We start from the raw sequence: 22001 nt of genomic DNA, 5'->3' as shown, positions 1-22001 counted from the left end.
TATTATTGACCGTTGTTTGAGTCCATATTAAATATCATTGGCGACAATATATGGGCTGACCAACATACACAGAGATGAATGCTTGGACATATTTCACTGTAGGTCTTCATCCATGATATTGGGTTTACAGGAAGCAAACCTTTTATAAACAATATTTCTCATATATAAGCTGTGCATAAACAGTTAAATGACAGAGTAAGCATAGCTGTGAGCACACCGTGTGTAATGTATTAACATTTTTACGAGGAGGCAGAGTAAAGCACAATTTGTAAAATAGTTGTAAAAATATCAAATAATAGTCTTATTTATAATGGCATATAACTTTAAAAGTTCTTATATCTACTCAGTGTGTTAGTGATGTTAGTCACCAATCAGAAACTATGATCTTTACTGTTTGCCATGTCACAGTAGACAGTTTCAGTATCCGAGTGTGCAATTCACTGACAAACAATTCAAATATGAATCCATGAATGTTTACATAAAACCCTTCAGTGTTTTTATTTATTTATTTGACAAGCAGCAGGATCATGTTTGTCACACCTCATTTTTCTTTACATTTGAAAGTAGATACAATAGTCAGTATACCAGTTTTATTACAATATTTTTTTTCCTAACTTCAGTACATTTAACAAAGAAAGAAAAATAAGCACACAACAACTGCAAAGGTGAGAAAAAGAAAGCATGATTTTTTTAAAATGTGAAGCCACCAAAATGTCATTGATGTCACAGCTAACTCTTTCCCCCCGTTATTTTTATTTCTCCTTAATTTTTCGGTGAACTCGTATGTTTATCCGCTCTTTCCTCTCAAAATGCCATAGGCATTTTCTTTTTTGTTGTTTGACGCACGGGTGCGTGGCACTGGTGATGTTGTAAACAGCTTAAAATCAGAAGGTGGGTGGGGCTGGGAGCAGGGCCCTATGGGTGGTGGCGTCAGCTGGCTGTCTGACGAGACACGATGACCAATCTCGTTTTTTTTTAAAAGATGACGGCACCAGTCCTGCTTTAGTCACCGCACGGCATCACAGCAGACAGCCACAGTCCAAAACCTAAACGAATGAATGCGCCTGTTTTGTTGTTTTGTTTTCATGATTTAAACCTGTATCTGCCAGTCAGTCACACAGGTGAGTGTTTATGTGGAGGCGGCCCCACGGCTCAACTCCTCCGTCTATGCGACGTAGCTGTACTCGTCCGCGGACGCCTGGCTCCGCTCGATGTACTGCTTGTCGATGAGCACCTCGATGCACTTCTTGATCATGCTGATACTGGGGTTGAACCTGGCTTTGGACTGATTGATGACCTGCACACAGGGACGGTCGAGAAACAATGCACAACAGTTACGCTACAGTCAGTTATATGTGCAGAATGTCTTCATATATATCAATTACAGTTTTGATTGAAAAACATAATATACAGAAAAAATTATATATTTTAACTTCAGAAATCTATATGCCTTACCATAAAGTATGCTATGAATTTACCTGAGCTTAAACTCTAAGCTAGTCCTTAAAAAGTGAGGTAGTAGCACAGAGGGGACGTGGTAACCAAACTGTGTTACACATACTGTAAATATGCTATCACAGTTGGGAAACAGCATATAGTGTTTGAGTGTGGGTGTTGTAGCTGTCAGCTGACAAGGAGTTGATTCTTCCACTGCAAACGTGCTCCAACATGGTCCCGGTCCTAACTCAACCCTCTGTTATAACAGTGATACCTCGCCACCACAAAATCTACCATTCACATACACAAGATTTGCTCTAAATAGATTTGTTCATGCAGCAATATACCATTTGTCCTGTACCTACGCCTCCCGGCAGCCTGTTGTTACTTTATACTTCTATTTAGAGTAAACATAGGGTACAACCTGTTCTAGTGCCCAGGCTTCCATAACAAACGTAATCCCTCTTCATATTACCAGATGCCCTGTAAACCCCCTTTGACAAAGCTTTTGAGTGGTATGTACTGTATGCACGAGCTATTCCCCCGCTCGTCTCCAAACCCCCTTCACATCATCAAGAAATCAAGTAAAGTAATATGACTTCCACACACCTCCTGGATGAGGGCATTGTGTCGGAGCACCTTGCGGGCCTTCATGATTCTCACAATAGCAGCTTGTAAATACATTTTGCGGTCCTCGTCTACGGCGCTCCTCGTCTGCTCCATTTCCTAAACATCAGACAAGACATGTGAGTTTTTTAGACGCCGACCTCGCTGTCAAACAGCAGCGGAACGTGAGAAACGGTTCGTCTCACCTGTGGCGTGTCTTTCTGCATTGACGTCGTGATCTTGAACTTTGTCCTTTTACTGGTGAAACTCATATTTAGTGAAAATGTGGACTCTGTTTCGATCTCCTCCTGTAGGAAGAGGGAGAGATTCCGAGAGCTCACTTCCTGTTGTACATGCGATGAAGTCACAGATCACAGGAGTACGAGTATGTGTGTGTGTGACTTTGATCCTTTGATTGTTGCATCAACAGGGATTGTGTGATAGGACCTCAGTTAACGTTTATCAAGAATTGGAATGATCATTCAAACTGTGCAACATATGACAAGTTACTCACAAATCAAAAATAATTTGGTATAGAAGAAGGCCATAAACAACACAAATCTAGCAAGTAAAATGCACTCAACTGTAGCTAGTAGAATACTGTAACACAACTCAGAGACCTGCATAGAAGGCCCTTTTTTACAGTAGTGGTCTGGGTAGGGATGGAAGGGAGACATGCCACTAGTTCTCAAGCTAACATATAATCAGATTTGACAAATAAACTTCCCAATCAATATCAATTAGAAACGACAAAACTTGTCAAACTCAGCAGTGGGATCTACTTCACATCCCACTTGTTGCACGTCGGCGGCTCAGACCTTTTGCGAGTCGTGGTTGAGCATCTTTACGTCCAGCAGGGACTTGATGGTCTTCTGTAGCTCCTTCTCGTTCATCTGCGTGCCATCCTGCAGCTCCTTGTAGGTCACCGTTTGGCTGTTGTTGAAGGCCAGCAGCACGGCCATCTGGTAGGTGGTCACCATGGCGACATACGGCTTGGACAGGTAGTTCATTTTCACCTCACCTGTTGGTGGCGAGACGATGAAAGGGTGAAACTACGAAAACCGCCTTACTGTAGCTCACAGTCTAGAGCTGCAGCGGCACTTTTGAGATTTGGCTCGTGTGTGTGTGTGTTTGTGTGTGTGTGTGGGTGTTTGTGTTACCTGTGCAGAGATAGTGCAGCCAGGTTAACTTCCTCCCGCTGAAGTGCTGATTATAGAACAACTCAAACTGTAAAAAGGAAGGGGAATGTTGAATTTATGTTACAACGGGCTCCTGTCATCTATATGAACCTCAATCACTGACAAATTTCGGCGAGAGCGCACTCACCATCTGCACACTCTTCTCTAGTTCTTGGGGAATGGCGAATGTGGACGAGGGGACGTGTGTGAGAGGCCAGGCTCCAGCCTGCAAACATATTGCATATAAAAACAACTTTACACACTTATACTGAAAACATAGAATACAAGATGAGTCTGGTGGATGAAGCCAGGCTAAATAGGGTGATATGTTTGAAAAAACAAATAACTAGTAACAATATTTAATATTTGAAATATATTCAAATCTAGATGTACATTCTGAACTGCCACCGTCAGGCAGATGATACAGAGCTCAGCAGTTTAAACTGAAAAGGTTCAGGTCCCACCAAATGTAAAAATACATTTGCCAGTTTGATTGGCTGCTGTAAACAGCAACTGCTGTATTCTCATGTGGGCTCACAGCAAAATTTGCGGCCATTAGGGTTCTCACATACAGCCCCTGCGGAGAAGTTCAGGAAAATGTCCAGACTGTAGTGCATGTCTGAAAGCAGCTATGATGTGTTTTTCTGTATTTGTACTTTTTACTATTCATTGGTGTCGTATGTTTTGTCTTGTCTCACCTGTAATACATAGATCTGGAAGCTGATGCCGAGGTCCACCACTGTCTCTTGTGTCTTGATGAAATTGTTGAACTTGTTGTTGAGGTCGGCACTCACGCTCATGTCTGTGTACATTCTGTGGAGTTTGCTCGTGAACTCGTAGCCGCACGCTTGCTGCAGAATAAGGAACAAGAGCCGAGTATGTGGGGGAGTATAAAGGTAAAAGAGAGGAGAGAGAGAGAGATGGGGCGTTGTGTGAGCATGTCCCTTGTGGCCAAACAGGAGATGAAACAGGACATTGAAAGAATCACACCTGCATCATAAACTGGATCTACAGTACCTCTACATTAAGTGTCTGCCAGACACAACACAAGTCTTACAAGTTTATAAAGCAGAGATTTGGATTTACCTTTAGTTTGTTGATCATTGCTTCTTCTGAGTCCATTGACAGCGATAAACCATGTATTAACCGCTTTGCTAGCATTCTGGCATAAAACTGTGGAAATCGAAGAAAAATAAGACATGAAACAAACACAGTGGTTAACGCAGTGACGGACAAATCTTCTTCTTAAGCTGTGTATTTTGAGGACACTGAAAACGGGCACACCGTGAGGCTCAGACTATTTTAAGATCAAAACCATCTTTCTAGTCTGTACATCAGAATGGCTCAGGTGGGAAATCGTTTTTTGGTCATTTTCGAGCACCAGAGGCCTTCTTGTCACCTTTTGAAAGATGTCCTTGTCGTCTATGTATTTGAACACTGTGATGAAACTGGTCAGCTTGTCCTCCACTTCATTCTCCGTCATTCCCTTTGCAGACTTCTTCAGCAGATTGTCACAGTATTTCGCCAGCTGGACAGAGACACCGAGGGGGACATGACCTGGTCAAGGCACTGTGTATTATAGTGAGTGTGTGTGTGTGTGTGTGTGTGTGTGTGTGTGTGTGTGTGTGTGTGTGTGTGTGTGTGTGTGTGTGTGTGTGTGTGTGTGTGTGTGTGTGTGTGTGTGTGTGTACTCACAAGTTCAGGGGCTTTACAGATGGACTTGGGTTCCCTGAAGTTCACCACAGACGTCAAAGCCTGAGAAAGAGAAATCAAATAAACAAAATAAAAACATTAATATGTGAACCTGATTATACTTTCTCCACATTTATAACTTCATTTAGTAGTTTTGCACTTACAGACAATACACTGACAACAACCTAATTCTTAACATCTAGTAAACACCATGAGTGTGTTGTTCAATGAGGAACCAGCCGTTAAAGTTTGGGCTTGAATACCTTATCGAGGGCGCTCATGAAGTGCTGATCTCCATTTAAAACTGTGTTAATGAGCTGAACAAATTTACTGTGAACCTCCAGCACCGACTCCACGAACAGCGTTGGCATCTAGAGTAATCAGAGGAGAGAGAGAGAAAAATAATGAACGCTTGTATTTCAAAATCCAATTGACGACAACAACCTCTCAATCCCTGGACAATCACTGTTTTCCTAGGAATTTTTTATGACATCAAATTACCACTTTTGTAGTCCTACAACGTGGCCTGTTAGGGCAGAGATATCAGGCCCTAACAGGCACCACGAAAAAAAACACGATTGTGGAAATGCACATGTACAAGTGGAGGCATGCAAGGCGGACACACGTTGCTGTACAGTTCTTACGTTTTCCTGAGAGAGATTACTGGTGCCTCGGATGCCCTCGTTGTGGATATGAACCTGCAGCTCCTGGATCATGTGGGGCAGCCCGCTGGACACGGCCCGCAGCAGGGTGTACATGTTGGCCATGTCTGGACAAAACATACACAACAGGACACACAATTTGATCTCAGTTCCACAGCGTTTAGAGCTTAGTTTTGTTTCTTTGGACAAAGGACGGTGGAAGGCTGACCCTCTCTCTTCTCCTGCCGGATAATGCTCTGGCACTCCCCGTGCAGGAACTGCAGGTGGTCCGCCACCATCCTCTGCTGACATTCGTGGATGACTTTGGCGTAGGAGCTGGGGTGCAGGTACTTCCGACATCGCACTTCTTCATCTTTCAATCGTGCCAAAACCTGGAGGATGATGAAGGTGAAAAAAAGAGAGGTCACAGGATAACTTTTGGTTCCATGCAATATTCAGCCAAATCAAGGTTTGTGAATGAGAATGCCAACTCGATCAATAAATTCTGAACAAATGCTTAATATAACATTGAATTTTTTTCCAAATCATAACCAACTTTCAAATTAAGAAAATGAGGTGTACTGCCTCTTCCAGCAATATTTCTTTTTACTTTCCATCACACATTCCAACCGACATAAGTGTAAAAAATTATAATTTCAAATCCTACAGCTCTTAACAGTACAAGGCAGCAGATGATATGTTTTGATCTCCATAGTTTTAAGCACACGGCACAAGGTCTGCAAGGATAACAAAACAAGAAGCTGCCTCCCTGAAGCTGTAAACTAAATCAGGAGCGGACTGCACTGTACTGTAGACCCGTAGCTTATTTATCATATTACAGATCAATCCTCATAATGACCTGTCAACACAGTGACAGATCAAACAGGAAGGCTAAGCACACAGCTCCAATGCCTGGTGAAGCTTTAATGTTTACAGGACAGAGGGATCGATCGATCTGATTAAAGCTGATTTGAATGAGAGAGAGAGAGAGAGAGAGGGACAGACGAAAGAGAGAGGTCATGGCAGCTGAAGTAGCCCAGAGGTCTTATCGCATTAATAGTCGAGCTAATACTCAGATTAAAACTCTTATGTCACCAGACTGATATGACAGGTCACACACTGGGTGAATACACAGACGCACGCACGCACGCACGCACGCACGCAGCTGAGCCATATTATCAAAACTCAACTTACAACTCAAAAAGTACATTCACATACTGGGATTACCTTCTCCATGTACTGTGAGCAGTTGGATTCTTGCAGTAGATTGGAGGCTTCCTGTTTGTAATACTCCCCTGTTTTTGTCAGAAATGGCCCTTCGAAGATTTCCTGATAAAACTGCAACACGGGAAAACAGATGTAGTACAACATAAAGATTTCACATACATGGATATACACAGAACTATGAATGCCCACTATACGGCAGACTGTTGATGATTGTGCAGAAACAATTAGAATTTGTGGCTTTGGAGTTTGACCTTGTGGCTGTGTGAATTAAGACAATCCATAACAACAAACAGTGAATAAACAGTCTGGGAATCAGATCATTGGGTCGTTATTTGCTGTCTCACCTTTAGGGGAAACTTCTTCTTGTACTGTTCAACATGAACAAAGGAGTTGATGACCCCGTGGATGACCTTCTGGTTGGGGTTCTCGCCGCAGCGATCACTGGAGGACATGAGGAAGCTGCTGTTAGACATGAAACTATTACAGAGTTCCAGAGAACTACACTTTTTTCTATTCTGGAGGGAAGGGGGGTTCAAGCGCAGGTTAAATACTGCAGCCCAATGAGATATTAATAGAACTGGAAATCAGGCATTCCATTATACTAAAATACAAATTTCTCTGCATCATGTGAGAAACCCAGGTGCAAATTAATAAAACTCGCTTATCTCTACCAATGCAGAAAGAAATGAATTACGGATTCCAGATAAGGAAAAGTGGATTTTGGAAAATAACTTCTTTCAGCTCAGCCTGTATGAGGAACATACTTCTTGATTTCATTCAGCAACATCCGGATCAGGACGGCCTGAAGGGGTTCGATCATTAGCTTCCTCCACATATCTAGCGCCAACTGCAACAAAAAATGAAGACAGCGTATCACGACAGTGCAGGCGAACCTCGGAGCAGATCAGTGAAAGTTGGGAGGTTGAAAGTGAAATCTAGGGACTGGATCCCAGAAGCTGAATCCCCTTAATCCCTTGATCGCTTTGTGCATATGAGCTTCGTACTTGTATCTATCATCCCATGTGGAAGTGAATGTGCAGGAGAAATGTTTATGTATCAGTCAGTACCTCTCCAATCTCCATGAGTGGCTCGTTCATGTCCACGCCTCCGTAGCCATACTGTAGGTCTGCTTCCGTTAGTTTGTTCTTCTTGATGAACTGAGTGTTGAGGTACCTGAACAAAATGGGGAGGGGGGGTTTATGATATCAATGGTAACTCAAGGAGTCGAGGTAGGTGTCATCCAATGTTGAGTTCAATGAGCCACAGAGGTCATGTGAGACAGTCATTCTTTGGTTACCCTAATGGTCACTTACTCACTCTGTGGCTATTTAATATCAAGTCAGTGAATAAAAGCCAAGACTGTCCAGGAAGCCTGAACCAGGGACGACATGAAAGCATTTTTATAAAAACGTTTCACCTGAAACTGGCATAATTTTTGTTTGTTTTTAGGGTTGTTGAATGGCTGCTACTTTGGGGAGCTCTGTTTTGGAAATGTTATGACTGCTAGGGTTGTAACTGTATGATAACCATCTCAGAATATATCACAGTTTCACGATATCGTGATATTTAGGTATTTGAAAATTATAAGTATTATTATGACTTACAATGACCCTGTTTATACCCCATTCAGACAATGCTGACGTTTTTATATCATAATTAAGTCACTTCATAATGACGTCATCATGACTGCCTTGTCCATAATCCTGTAGGACATAGAGATACATGTTGACATTTTCTGACCTCATAGTGACATCACGATGGCATCTTTCCAACAATATGATCTAAATTATTTTTCCGATCTATAAAAGCTTTAGATCATGTCTGTAGTCCTACAGGATACAGAGACACCTCAAGAAATGCATTTGTGAACTATGCATGACATCATTTTCTGACTTCATTAGGATTCTACATGATGTCACTTATCACATGATATCATATGATGGGGAATAATCTCCTGACCAATATAAGCTTCAGATTGTCTCTCTAGTCCTATTATTTGCAGATATATCTTGGAAAGTGTGTTTTTCGGATCACATTTTAGTTGACCTTGACCTTTGATCGATCAGCTCCTACGATTTATCATCTGAAGATACACTTGTTTGTTAAAAAACCTGTCCATGAGAGGTAATAGATTGACTATTAACACGCGTGCATTATTGTCTATGTAGGACTTTACTGTTGTAGTTTTTGTTGCTGATTATTTTCTCCATTCATCGATTGATTGTTTTGTGTTTTTTGTTTTTTTAATTTTGCACTGACCACAGTTGTTTTCATCTGGCATTACAGGCAGACGGGAGGTTTCTCAATACACCAACCAGTATTTATGGATACGGTATTTCCTTTCAGCCATTCTCATGGCTCCAGTGCAGACTTTAGCAAACTGTGGAACTTCAAGCATGTTATTAAATGCTATTTGAGAGATCAGCTGATACAAATACCCCTAAATATATTCCAGTTAATAGTAATTAATAGGAAGACAGATTAAAACTATTGACCTAATATTGACAGAAACAGTGAATTAGGCAATCAATGATTGGTCATTAGTATATAATAAAAATGTAATATATTAACAGTTAATTAAAAGACGTTGTGTTACATGAAAGGAGTTTATTGGAGCACTAAAATCAGTACCACCCAAGACTGCAGCTCATTGTTTTGGATTTACATGAGGAAGATCCATTTTGCAGTGACAATAATTCATGTGACAGACACCCTGATGTTGACAGCCCTAAACTGAAAGTACGTTTCAACACATCTCTGTGGTGTTTCAATTCTTCTCGTAAGCGGCGAGGAGTAAGTCAGCAGCAGGTCAAACAGGCTGACACACATTTTGAATGTTGTCATCGCCACTCTGTTGGCCGATTCACCTTAAATGATGTGTCGATTTCACCACTGTACCTTCAGAGGTAAATCCGTCACACTCAGCCTCATTTCTCTCATACACCGAAGCTTTGACAGACATAGTTGCACCAGCAGCAAGTGTTAAATGACGGCTATGACATGTAGAGCAGCCAGTGTGGCGCACCAATGACCATGAAATCTGCAGAGCGGGGGTGTGAGTGAAGATTTTAACAGTTTTGATATAATTCAGTGCAGCAGCATCATGATTTGTGTTTGACAGGATGTAAACATACACATGAAGACATGCACAGAGATCTTTTGAGGATAATAAATGACCATCTTCTATATTAAGAACAGAAGACAACTATGTCACCGCTAAATCCAAGTTTTTCCCTTTTTGCTCATGCTGAAAATGAATTACAAAGAATACACAGGGCAGTTTGCTGGAAGTACATAAAAATAGATCTGAAAGCTCTCCCAGGGAGTATTGATTTAGAATAAATCAGGACACACCTCACGCCTGCATGTAATAATTTGAGTTTACAAAAACTGTACACTGAAATATTCTAGCTTGCGACAGGATTAGTACACTCTGCATTAAAGGCCCCGAACACACCGAGCCAACTTCAAATAGTTAGTTAGACTTGCCAAAGACAGCCAGCTACTGTACATCATCGCACAACTTCTGATAAAAGTTATACTTGACCACGGCACACAAACCACAGCCAGTAACAGGTTGGCACATGTTTATGTACATCCTCCACCTGGTAGCCTTAACTTGTTCTTCACAAACATTGCAAAGAGAAAAAACGAAACTAGCCGTCCATTTTCATACAAGTGGGAATTTAAGGAAACAGCGTCATCATAAGTGTTTTTTTTCAGCTTGCTGTTTGCAAAAATCTTGAAGGCAAAGTAGAGGACGGCCACACTAAATGGTGAATCAGCCTTTTGACTCACTGATGTCAAATACTACATCAGCATAGCAAGTGGACAAAAAGAGGTCATAAGAGGAATAAATGTTACCTGTACAAGCAGTCCATGTAGTCAGCTCCTTTGCTGTACTCGTCCCAGTATCTGTGGTACATCACTAAAACCTTCTCTTCTGACTCCAGGACTTTCTAAAATACACACAACCATGACAGGGGTAAGCATAACGCAGGGATAAAAGAGCACTTGATGTGACGACTGGCAACATTATGTTGGTGCTTTTACCTTGTACAACTGCCGAACATGGTTCTCAAGAAACACCTTGGTCTCTGTGTATAATCTTTCACCCAGAGGCTCTGGGTATGCAACGCACAAGGCATATATGTCACTGGTGTCAAAGTTCAGGATAAATAATAACGATTAATATTATGTATAGATATGCATATACAGTTTAAAAAGATGTTGTGTGCATGTAATACCGGATATAGCATCTTCAAAGTTAGTGAATCCCTACAATTAAAGAGTTCACCACTTTAGTCTAAAACTCATAATTTCATGCTGAAATTTACAATATTTAACATCAAAACTATTTGAATAAAATATGCGCTTAACTGTATAAAATCAACTATATCAAGCTTTACGCAAGCAGGCAACTTAATATACTGTACTGAGCGGCTGCGGGACGTCTTGTCCACAACCCTGAACTGAAACTGTGCAAAAGTCGTGGTCAAAATTTCAACATGGAGCAAAGACCGCAGAGGATACGAGAAGCGATCATTCCAAGTGGCTCTCTCCACATAGTCCAGCATTACGACAGCCTTGATTGTTGTCAGTAGCTTGTTCCATGTCTCGTCAAAATCCACCACCCGCGGCTTCAAGGACATTGTACAGTTTCTCTTTCAACCTGACACAAAACGAAAACACACAGACATGGGTGAGAAAACAGAGAGTAATATCGCAACAAAATTCATTCTGAAGAGATATGAAAATAGCATCCAAGGGCAATGACCACATAGCACAGCTGCCAGGGCATCAGGCAGAGTGAAAGTGTAGGAAAAATTGGCCTAATTGTAAAATAGCCTGTGTCAGAACAGCTGTTCACACTACAACAGTGGCAACAGTTGAGATGGCCATTGAGCCCAAGTGCATGGCAGAGACACCATTGTTCCTCGGCAGTAAACACACCGAGCTAACCACCAGCCATCGACCCTGCGCGATCGACCGGGAGACACTGCTCCACCGGTACATGTGTGTGGGGAGAATCACACATCACCTGCAAGTGGGACAGTCTAGGCCCCGTGTTGTCCCTCGTCATTCATACCAGATGGTTTCACGTCAGAGGAAGAAGAAAAAAAAACAACACACACACACACACACACACACAGCAACATCTTCATTCACACTCCCCCCCCCCCCCGCTAGCCACTTCGCGTAACTCCGATGTCCGCCGTTCGAAAGCTGGTGCCTACCGTGCCTCGGTGGACAGCCCGGGCGCGGACACGATGCCAGCCAGCCGAGTTCGGGACACTAGCTTGCGGGATGCCAATCCCTAAATAGGTTGGCTAGCTTAAAAAAGGGCTAACGGGCTTTCAGCTAGCGAATGCTACTTCTTCCTGCTCCAGCCGCAGCCGTTCTAAGGCATCGGGCTAGCGGCTAGCGGGAAGCTAACGACAGCGCAGCTATCGCTAGCAAATGGTCATCTTATTTCTCAGTCAGCCGCCACCGCCCCCGTTCGCACTGACAGCCCGGCAGGAGACGGTGCTGTCTGTCGAACACGGTCAAGTGTGGACTCGAGAATGATACGTACCTCTGGACAGTATTCACTTGTTATAGAAGTCAAGTTTCTCCGCTGTCACAGGCTTGATTTGTCTCACTCACAGGTCTCCCCTACCTCCCGGGTCATACCAACGCATCGCATGGGGGTGGATTGTGAACAAGCGTGAGTTGGCGGCGAGGCCCCTCTCTCTCGTTATGTTCGCGTGTTGCCCCCGAGGTGTTGTCCATCTGAAGCGGCGCCATGTGAACGTTTTAATAAGACCGAACGCTGGTCAGAAGACCAAACGCGCTCGGAATCAAGTGGCAGGAACACCCACGTGCGCGTGGTATCGTCCAAAACTACGGCAACCTCGTAGGAAGTCGGTATTAAAATGTGTTAATATGATGATAATAATATAGCCATAGATTTTTTTAATGAACTCTGTTTCTTGTTTCATGAAGACAGCGCGTACATTTGCTTCCCAGCTCAAATCACGAATGTGAAGATGTGTGTACATCTACAGTGAAACTAAAAGTCGAGTCGTTTATTCATTTAATTAATTAATTAATGTATTCATTTATTTAAGTGGTGGTTTTCTGTGAATTGCTTTAGTTTGTGTATTTATGTGTGTGTGTGTGGGGGGGGGGGTGTTTTTATTTTTTTAAATAAAACAAAATTCAAATCAAAACATTCCATTACGATGCACACAGAGCCGCAACAGTTAATCGACAAGTAATCGAGTACTCGATTAATCGCCAACAATTTTGATGATCGATTGATCGGTTCAAGTAGTGTTTATGAAAATTGTTCTTCGCTCCTCCACGGATAATGATAACAATCGTTAGCCGCAGCCCTAGATGCAAATCAGATGTCATCGCCGATGACATCAAGGATCAAAGAATCAAAGGTAGACACACTGACACTCCTGTGATCTCATCGCATATGACAGGAAGGGAATATGACAGAAACCCACACTCATACGAATTTATACGAATGATCAAGTCTGTTGAGAACTAAGTTGAGGTTCAACTTCTTAACATTGCCCAAGCTCAGCTGGTTTCTTACGACAGGTACAGCAGCACAGGTACAAGGGTGCTAGAAACTAGCTGACGCTAGCTAGCTTGTCAGTTAGTAGAATGTAAACACTCTAGCTATATATCAGTTTGAGTTAGCTTGACTGTAATTCTTGCTTTTAATTCATTATTTCAATTTTTTTTATTCATAAAAAAAACAAATCATAATTCATAACATTGCTCAAGCTCAGCAGGTTTTCTTGCAACAGGTACAGTGTGACAGTTACAAGCACAATGCTGCTAGTGACTAGCTAACACCAGCTGGCTTGTCAGTTTGTAGAATTTTGACACTATAGCAAAATCTGTTCTAGATGACTGTAATTCTTGCTTTTAATTCATTATTTCAATTTTTTTTATTCATAAAAAATTAAATCATAATTCATAACATTGCTCAAGCTCAGCAGGTTTTCTTGCAACAGGGACAGCGTCACAGTTACAAGCACAATGCTGCTAGTGACTAGCTAACACCAGCTAGCTTGTCAGTTTGTAGAATTTTGACACTATAGCAAAATCTGTTTTAGGTGACTGTAATTCTTGCTTTTAATTCATTACTATTATAACTACTGTTATTATTTTGTCTATTTTATATCTCTCTAATATGAATCTACATCTTAAATAGGGAGAGACCTTCATAGCTTGACTTAGCCAGCACAGCGAGCTAGCCAAGGCCAGTTTGTGGTCCACTTGTTTTCAAATATTGCACTTTCACTGTTATCGCAACGATTTCTCCGTTTACATGAGGTACCATAAAAAAAATCAATAGCTAATGATAAATGTGTTGTCCCGCTGTCATATTTCATTCATGTGAGGGAGCAGCAGTATCCGGCGGCAAGCTAACCTCGCTTTAACCTAAAAAATTCAAACCTCGAAAAAAGCCCGGAGGAGGAACAGAAGAAGTGCTTCATAAATTTTACGTGACTGGTTGATTCCTTGTGTGTTATTTGAATTTCTTTTTAAGATGCTGGCAGGATGAGGATGAAGAGGTGGCAAAGTAGATACTGCTTTATATCTTAGCTAAATCAAACCCCCTCACTCTTAGTCTTCCTACATCAACTAGGTGAACCTGAGTGAGCAGCCCCTCTCACTGCCTGTCAGGATGAAGGAAGAGGAGACTTGTCAGCCAGTTCCACCTGTGACGTCCATTCCTTTACATCCTCAGTGGTTTGCTTCCCAGCAAAATGACCCTAGCCTGCCGTTTATGGCCATGGCCGGCCCACAGACACAGCAGCCTCTACCGGGCACCTCTCAATACTATAGTGTTGTGCAGAATCGCATGCAGCACTATGGTATGCCCACATTGCAAGGTAAGACTTTATTCCCAGACGTGTGTGTCTCATTGTATGACAACAAACACAGTTGCAGCATGGAGTAATCGGGTGCAGAGTTTGAATATTTACTATAGTCCTCTGCATGGAGTTCGCCCCGTATTTTTCTTTGTATGTAGAGTTCTTGTGTCCATGCCCACAACAGGGCAACAGCCTCCGAGCTGTATCTTACAGTTGATAAATAACGTTATATTAAGCAAATTATTAAAGTGTGATAGATAAAAGAGAGCAGAAACTTTGTTATTGCTAAGATCACAACCAAACTTGTGTCAAAGGTCGGCGTGTTGTTATGTACTCTTACCTTTTCACTCACAAATACATTTTTTTCAAGGTCGTCCTGTCCAGTTCCAACCTGATGGAACACATAACATCCTGCTGCAAACACCACACCCTACGACGAGCACCACAGAGAACAGAAGGGACAGGCTGGACCAGCCACAGATGAATAGTAAGCAGACACTGTCAGGTAACACCTGATTCCCAGACCACTGCAGCGAAATTGTTAGTTTGGGAAGCAAAAAGGAATGATTGCGACAGTTGCTCTGGGTTTATTTCATCATGTCTGTAAACATCAGATTAAATTATTGCACTGATATGAAACTTAATTGATCTTTGATTTAATGATCATATTAGACAGTCTCGGTGGTACAGCTTACCACCAACAAATATATTGGTAGTTATGTCTGATCAGGGTGATGAGAATAGTCAGATACACATATTTATTAACCTATGAAATGAGTGAAGAATTTCTTACTTGTTGCAGCCCAACAGCATATACAGAGCCAATATCTTATAACTCACAGGAAACAGTAAAAATTATTCATGAATCAAAATATTGGACAAATCACATAAAGACAGCACTAACTTAATTTCTTATAAGGGTTAGGATTGTAACTAAGTGTATTTACTTAAGTTCTGTACTTGGGTGTAAATTTGAGTTGTGTTCTTTAAATAAGTATATCCATTTGAATGCACCTTTAAACTTTCTATTTACTCTAAAGTTACTATTTTGCATACAGGACTTATGAATTACGTATTGTCATAGGTTAAACTACCTTATAGTAGAAATAAAATAGAAAGAAGTTAAGGTAGCCAGTGATATAGAACCGTTAACATAACACTCACAGGTTTTAATACTAGTATTTTACACTGGTAGGGGTCATTACTTGAGTGAAGATTTGAAAACTTTTTCCATCACTGTCTCACTAACCTTTCAAATGGTTGAGACATTATACGGGAAATTTAGAAACAAAACATAAGACATCATTACATTTGTTTAAACAGAACTTTTTTTTAACCTCTATTGTGCCTGCAGAGGGCGCCACCTCCTTGAGCTTTCAGTGTGAGATGAATCAGCTGAGAGTTGTTTTGCTGTGACAGTGGATTGATATACAGTACAGACACACTGTAGTAATATACAGTGTAATTTTGCGCATATATACCATTTCAAATACTCTACTGTACTGTATATAAATAATACAAAAAGCTTTGTGTGTTTGTGCAAATAATCTAAAGCCTGTCCATTTACAACATGCCATATTCTTCGGTGTTGTGTTCAAATTCCTTTCCAAAGAAAAACATCACAACCACTGACTCATAGCGCTGTGTCGGGGAGAGAAACAGAGAGAGAGAGAGAGAGAGAGAGAGAGAGAGAGAGAGAGAGAGAGAGAGAGAGAGAGAGCGCGCAAGAGAGAGCGCAAACCATACTGTTGACATCAGGAGGCCAGTGATGTCATGCTGATGTCAATGCCTCTAATTGTAAATTGCACACATAGCCTCGCTGTTGGCTGAGGTCACATTTCAGTCAGAGAGGAGACTCTGAAGGGGACACTTCTCTTGGAAAACCTGGGAGTAGATACAGTATGGCTGTAACTGGGGATGAGACAGAAACAGGTATGTTTTGCTATCTTTTTTACTTCCACACCTAAAAATCTTGTTGGTTTTCTTTTAAATTGTAATTCAAACATTCTTGTTCAGTTGAAATTTTAAGTATAGTCATTGATTACAGCAAACTATGTGGGGAAATTCTGGAGTTAATTCTGGAGTATTTACATTTTTTTAAAAGACATGCAAGACGGGCTTTTTAGACACAACCTTTACACATTTACACAGTTTCCATTATAAAATGCAACAGTTCCTCAAAATAAAATATTGAGTTGGCTTGTTTGGAATAGCAGCAAAGGATCTGTTAATATATTACTCTCATTTTCTACAGTCAGCTGAAGCCAGCTTACTTCAACAAGAAACATTTTCTGCTTGTCTCCTCTCGCTATTTCTCTCTCTCCATGCCTGCTGTCTCTCTCTCTCTCACACACACACACACACACATACACACACACACACACACTCCCACCCTTGCGCTCTCACTCTCTGTGAAATGCTTCAGTGCTCTGCCCACTCACAGCACATAGCAGCAGTAGCTGACGTCACTGCTTTTCCTGGAACAGGCCCCCCGGCAACGACATGTAAATGCAAACCACCGAACGTGATGCACGTTGACGTCAGTCGCCAGTCACGCTGTGATAATGTGCAGTTCCTCTTCGTGATTTGAAGATATCACAGAATTAATCATCGGCGTATGAGAATGTGAGGGGCAGTGAGCAAACAGTGAACAGAAGGAGACAAAGATAAGAATGACAACGTCTCCAACTGTTCTGTACTATCATAAATGTGTTGTTGATTTAGTTTGAAAGAGTAGAACTGTATGTGCTCCAGTGTCATTTATCCTCTGATTATATCTATTTATTATTATGACCTATTTACAGCCTTAAATTTGATATGTTTAAGTTTCACAGCACATAATCATGTGATGAATAATAAAAACCGTATCGTCAACATCTAAATCTATTTAAACCACAGTGAATTCACAATGACGTTCGCTTGGACTCTCCGAAACATCCCCACGATTTATGATCATATGAACGAGAGGCTCTTGTTTAAATGAAAAAAAAAAGAAAGAAGTCACACTGACAAGGTTAAAAGAAGTTCTGTTTATTGAATATAAACTAGCAGTTAACAAAAACAACCCAATGAACTGTATCTCAAATTTCAGAATGTCGGGCAAATAACATTGGCAATCGGCCAGATAGTATTGGTTGAGTTTGCGTAATCTGATAGTCCCACATAATTTTAATTTGACTGAAGATAAAACACATATATACCCTGCGTGGATAGTCGAGTGAGCAGGGTATTGTTTTCACCTGTATGTGTGTTTTGTCAAAATAACTCAACAACCCACATACGGATTTACCCTCCCAAGATACCTTCCCAAGTGGGAATGTATCTCCAGATGATTAACTGTAAGGGCTGATTGTTTAAAGGTCAATGTGAACATAATAATAGAGACAATGTAAATCTAATTATAGTTATCAGAAAATGATCACCCATCGTGACCATCCATCCGTCCGTCCATTATCTATACCGCTTTATCCATGAAGGGTCGCGGGGGGCTGGAGGCAATCCCAGCTGACATTGGGCAAGAGGTGGGGGTTCACCCTGGACCGGTCGCCAACGTATCGCAGGGCAACATGTTTGTTTCTTGAGGTATCTCATGACCTAAAGCTCATGTAGCAATAATTGATGATCACAGGGTTGGAATGATGTCATCGTGGCGTCACTATGAAGTCAGACAATGACGTCATGGGTTGAAATAATACATTCACTTTTGCAACCAGTAACATTAGAGACACTATGCATGGCTGGTCTTCCAGCTTTATTATTTTACAGCCTGTGACCATAAAGACTTGCTGTTTACACAATTGATTGAATCATTTGAGGACGTGAGAGATGTTTCCCATCCCCATAATACAAAAACCTGACATGACTAGTGAAACCCAGTTTAGTAAATGGCTAGTTTGCAACTAGCGTATACAGTCGTTGCTTTGGAAGGACTTTACACGCAGACTTTGTGATGGACGTACGCGTAGCTGGTGAAACACAATCCTGTTGTCTGACTTGTCGACATGTGTCTCCCCAGGTTCCGCGGGTGACTTCACTGCCTACCAGCAGCACAAAGCCAGCTCCAGCCTCCCGCACGGGGGGGCAGGGGCCATTGCTCATAGCTCCAAGAAGCCCGGAGAGGTGGTCTCACATAAGAGAGAGCTCCGCTTGCAGAAGAACAGGTAGAGAGGACCGTTCGTGCTCATGAGCCTCGACGTTAGACCACCAAATTAGCCACATCAGCAGCAGATATTGACTATGTTAGATACAGTATATTGGCATCTGTGCATATGGTGGCTCATAATTAATGGGACAGCATAGAAGGGCAAAGATGTTTGAGGTATTATAAAGCACTATTTGATCATTTGGTAAAAACAGCTGATTAGCTTAACTTAACATAAAGACTGATAACACTTTTTAAGGGAACCTCACCAAAAATGTTCTGTGCTCATGTAGCAGTAAATCTTCCAATCTTCTTTCTGCTGTGCCTACAGTATAATTCTCCCAACGCCTTGGCAAATATCAGTGGATGACAATAATTGCAGGTCATGATAAGACCCACAAGCCTATCATCATTCAAATGCATGATTCTCCTCCATCCAGAGCCTTAATCTACTAATTCTCAGGTTGCCTGCCCATTATCTACTCTGTAGCATATGTTTGGCGCTAAGAGCGAGTTGGCCGACATGTTCCGCTACTAGCACTCTGCACACTTGTGTTTGTTGTAAACAACATTGTGTCACTGCTGCCGCTGCCTGGTTTTTTGTTTCGTGACAACTTCTTTGCAAGTTTTATTACTGTCAGCTCTCCTTTCCCCCTATGTGTAAACTGTTTCATGGACAGTATGATTTCTCTGTTGTGTCTTGGAGCAAAGCCAAGAGTCTCTTCTCGTGCTGACTCTTGTTATTGTTGCTTCCAGGGAAGCCGCCCGGGAGTGTCGACGAAAGAAGAAGGAATATGTCAAATGCCTAGAAAATCGCGTGGCCGTGCTGGAAAATCAAAACAAGACTCTGATTGAGGAGCTTAGAGCCTTAAAAGACATTTATCAGCACAAAGCTGAATAACTCCTCTGAAGGCATCGCGACTGTGTGGAACTATGAGCAGTAGTCGGTTTCCGTGAGATGTCTCGAGGACTAGAGGTTTTTTTCTCATGTACAAACACTCACATGAACACACTCGCACAAAACACTCCTTGTTCTTGCCGTTAAATGTGTTTACAGGATGATGTCAATGTTTCTGGCTCTGAACCGTGCGCACGCTACTACCAGCAACAACAAGGACCTTGTTTCAGGTCAGGGTCATTGTCAGTGAGCTTATGTCCCATGTACAGCCAAAGCAAGCAGGAAGACAAAGAAGGAATATATGGATCACCTGCACACTCACAAAGCCTTACTGAGTCAGATACTAGAGGTCCAGCATTGATCCGTCACATGTGCTGCTCCACACTTAACATTCCTTTACGATTAGTTTTATAATTTGGCTCTGATGATATTCTATATCAGCCGTTAGTTTTTTTTATAATTGCTGTATTTCGCTACGGGATCTTTGTTCAGGGAAACACTTTCATAGACCAAATGTTCAAATGGGACCTCATCATCGGGGTTTCACATGGCAATAAGAAAACAAAAAATTCCAGCACACACCAGGATGCCAGGATTGAGCTTGACATTTTTTGTTTTCTCATTGTGATTGATCCTGCACCGTCTGGCACCCAGGAGAAGCATTGCTGTGCACGGGGAACATCGTTTTTGTTTTTCTTTCATAGAAATTATACTATTCCACTTCAGAAATCCAAATGCAAGCATACCAACAGGAATTTATCATCCACCATCCATCCTTCATATTTAATGCAGAGACCTACCAATGTCTGCAAGGGCATTTTCTGCTTTCAACCTGTGGCATTAATATTTATTTTTTAAAAATTGTAAGTTTAATATTTAGTTAACAAATACACAAAATAATGTTTGTTAAAATTGTATGAACTCTGTGTTTTGAATCACGTTTCTTCACAATCATTTAAAATTGAAGTTGTTAGACGATGTTAGAAGTTTTTGATGACAAATTGAATGCTGAAATTCAGCTCTTAACAAGTGTTGGTGTTTTGTTTTGTTTTTCAACATTAGCTGTTGTCTTGTTTTTACCGCACCGTATTTTAATAAAGTTTTCTTGCTCATCTGTCTGTGTGGTTTTCTCACACAGTGAATTGGACACCCACATACTGTACAACGTTGTTCAGTGTGAACCAGGGGCCAAACAGGAAATTAATATTTTTGCATTAAAAGACCAGAAAAGTTTGCATTTTCTCCTCAAACACCTCAAATAGAGACGTTTAAATTGTCAATGTTGTGTCTATGTGCTTGGTTTGCAGCGACTGTAGGTTTCCTGCTCGGTCAATCTTCTGTGCTGTTTGTTGGGAAGACGTCACTGGGAACAAAACAACAAAGGGAAAGAATCCTATACCATGGAGACTTGCCTCGCAACCTGGGCCTATTGTGAAACCTCATTCCTTGCCTACGACAAAACACAGGGGACTTCCACACTGATAGAGACCAAACTATGTGGAATGGAGTGGCGGGGGGGGGGGGGGAGGAAATGCTGTCTTGAAAATGAAACATGTTCAAATACAGCTACGGCTCTCTATCCCAAGTCTTGGTTAGCAGAATACAAAACAGCTGATTGTTTAACTTTCTAAAGGTTATATTAGAACCTCGGGGATTTGAAGACAGATGTGTGTAAAAAAACGTCTATCAGATCTCAAAATGCAATGTCCTAAAATAAATAAATCTGGATCAGGCTGTGATGTGGCCGCACCTGAGTCTTTAAATGCAATGCAGCTGCAGTACCAGCAGGCAGCGCTACAGCACCGCACCTGACCTTTATAGTACAACCTGTGTAATCATGCAATAAAGCCCACCTCTCCTCATGCATTCGTCAGTCTCCGGCATTACCAGTGTTCGTCTGAGGCATCGGTGGCAGCACATTGTCTGGCACGTCAAGGGAACATCTGAGTGGATTAGGACGGTCCTCAGGACCCCACTCTGTTTACGTCAACCTCGGCTAATCCTGCTAAATGCTGCAAGAGAGAGTTAGACTGAGCAGCCATTTTACTCAGACAGAGGCAGAGCAAAGCCCTTTACAGATTTTGATAGGCATCAGTCAAGATCATATAATCAACTGGCACACACGTGTGTGTGTGTGTGTGTGTGTGTAGGAGCTAAATGACAGGTGTCCATGTTCACAATGGGTCCCAGACAGGGACCAAGCTACAGCTGTAGCAGTAGTGCTAACCCACCTTTTTAGATATGATAATGAAAAGGCTGTATATTATTATTTCATTGTTATTATAATAACTGTAGATA

The 22001-nt window shown here is 41.6% G+C and overlaps 2 protein-coding genes across 7 annotated transcripts; one reads left to right on the top strand and one right to left on the bottom strand.

Moving 5' to 3' along the window:
* Positions 1-469: 469 nt before the first annotated feature.
* cul2 (cullin 2) lies at positions 470-12613 on the bottom strand. Of its 2 annotated transcripts, none has more exons than XM_035619244.2 (21): positions 12357-12613; positions 11315-11453; positions 10835-10937; positions 10646-10740; positions 7849-7954; positions 7546-7628; positions 7126-7222; positions 6782-6892; positions 5784-5946; positions 5558-5682; positions 5177-5284; positions 4917-4976; positions 4621-4749; positions 4308-4394; positions 3920-4072; positions 3370-3447; positions 3204-3270; positions 2862-3064; positions 2250-2351; positions 2047-2163; positions 470-1297 (listed from the first exon to the last, which is right to left on the bottom strand). In XM_035619244.2, exons 2-21 carry the CDS (start codon positions 11431-11433, stop codon positions 1166-1168), a joined length of 2238 nt encoding a protein of 745 aa, XP_035475137.1. In that variant the 5' UTR covers positions 11434-11453; positions 12357-12613; the 3' UTR covers positions 470-1165. The 2 variants fall into 2 exon arrangements, with proteins under 2 accessions (XP_035475137.1, XP_035475138.1); XM_035619245.2 differs by lacking the exon at positions 12357-12613 and adding an exon at positions 11823-11842.
* Positions 12614-12981: 368 nt separating this feature from the next.
* LOC118291203 (cAMP-responsive element modulator) lies at positions 12982-20817 on the top strand. Of its 5 annotated transcripts, none has more exons than XM_035619247.2 (5): positions 12982-13212; positions 14436-14682; positions 15035-15169; positions 18680-18824; positions 19562-20817. In XM_035619247.2, exons 1-5 carry the CDS (start codon positions 13174-13176, stop codon positions 19704-19706), a joined length of 711 nt encoding a protein of 236 aa, XP_035475140.1. In that variant the 5' UTR covers positions 12982-13173; the 3' UTR covers positions 19707-20817. The 5 variants fall into 5 exon arrangements, with proteins under 5 accessions (XP_035475140.1, XP_035475141.1, XP_035475143.1 ...); XM_035619248.2 differs by having other exon boundaries at positions 12985-13212; positions 15035-15151; XM_035619250.1 differs by lacking the exon at positions 12982-13212 and adding an exon at positions 13227-13375.
* Positions 20818-22001: the final 1184 nt, after the last annotated feature.

Source organism: Scophthalmus maximus, chromosome 21 (genome assembly GCF_022379125.1).
Source record: "Scophthalmus maximus strain ysfricsl-2021 chromosome 21, ASM2237912v1, whole genome shotgun sequence".
NCBI classification, from domain to species: domain Eukaryota; kingdom Metazoa; phylum Chordata; class Actinopteri; order Pleuronectiformes; family Scophthalmidae; genus Scophthalmus; species Scophthalmus maximus.
The sequence above is the reverse complement of the archived record's forward strand: the minus strand, read 5'-3'. Positions and strand labels throughout refer to the sequence as shown.

What these genes read in the sequence shown, in the direction of transcription:
- LOC118291203 (XM_035619247.2), top strand. Translation starts at nt 13,174, where the DNA reads ATGTCATCGCCGATGACATCAAGGATCAAAGAATCAAAG. An exon ending in TGGTATGCCCACATTGCAAG is followed by an intron (nt 14,683 to 15,034) that starts GTAAGACTTTAT and finishes ATTTTTTTCAAG; the next exon opens with GTCGTCCTGTCCAGTTCCAA. An exon ending in CTCCGCTTGCAGAAGAACAG is followed by an intron (nt 18,825 to 19,561) that starts GTAGAGAGGACC and finishes TGTTGCTTCCAG; the next exon opens with GGAAGCCGCCCGGGAGTGTC.
- cul2 (XM_035619244.2), bottom strand. Translation starts at nt 11,433, where the DNA reads ATGTCCTTGAAGCCGCGGGTGGTGGATTTTGACGAGACATGGAACAAG. An exon ending in TTGCTGAATGAAATCAAGAA is followed by an intron (nt 7,223 to 7,545) that starts GTATGTTCCTCA and finishes CATGTCCTCCAG; the next exon opens with TGATCGCTGCGGCGAGAACC. An exon ending in AGAAGAAGTTTCCCCTAAAG is followed by an intron (nt 6,893 to 7,125) that starts GTGAGACAGCAA and finishes CCCGTGTTGCAG; the next exon opens with TTTTATCAGGAAATCTTCGA.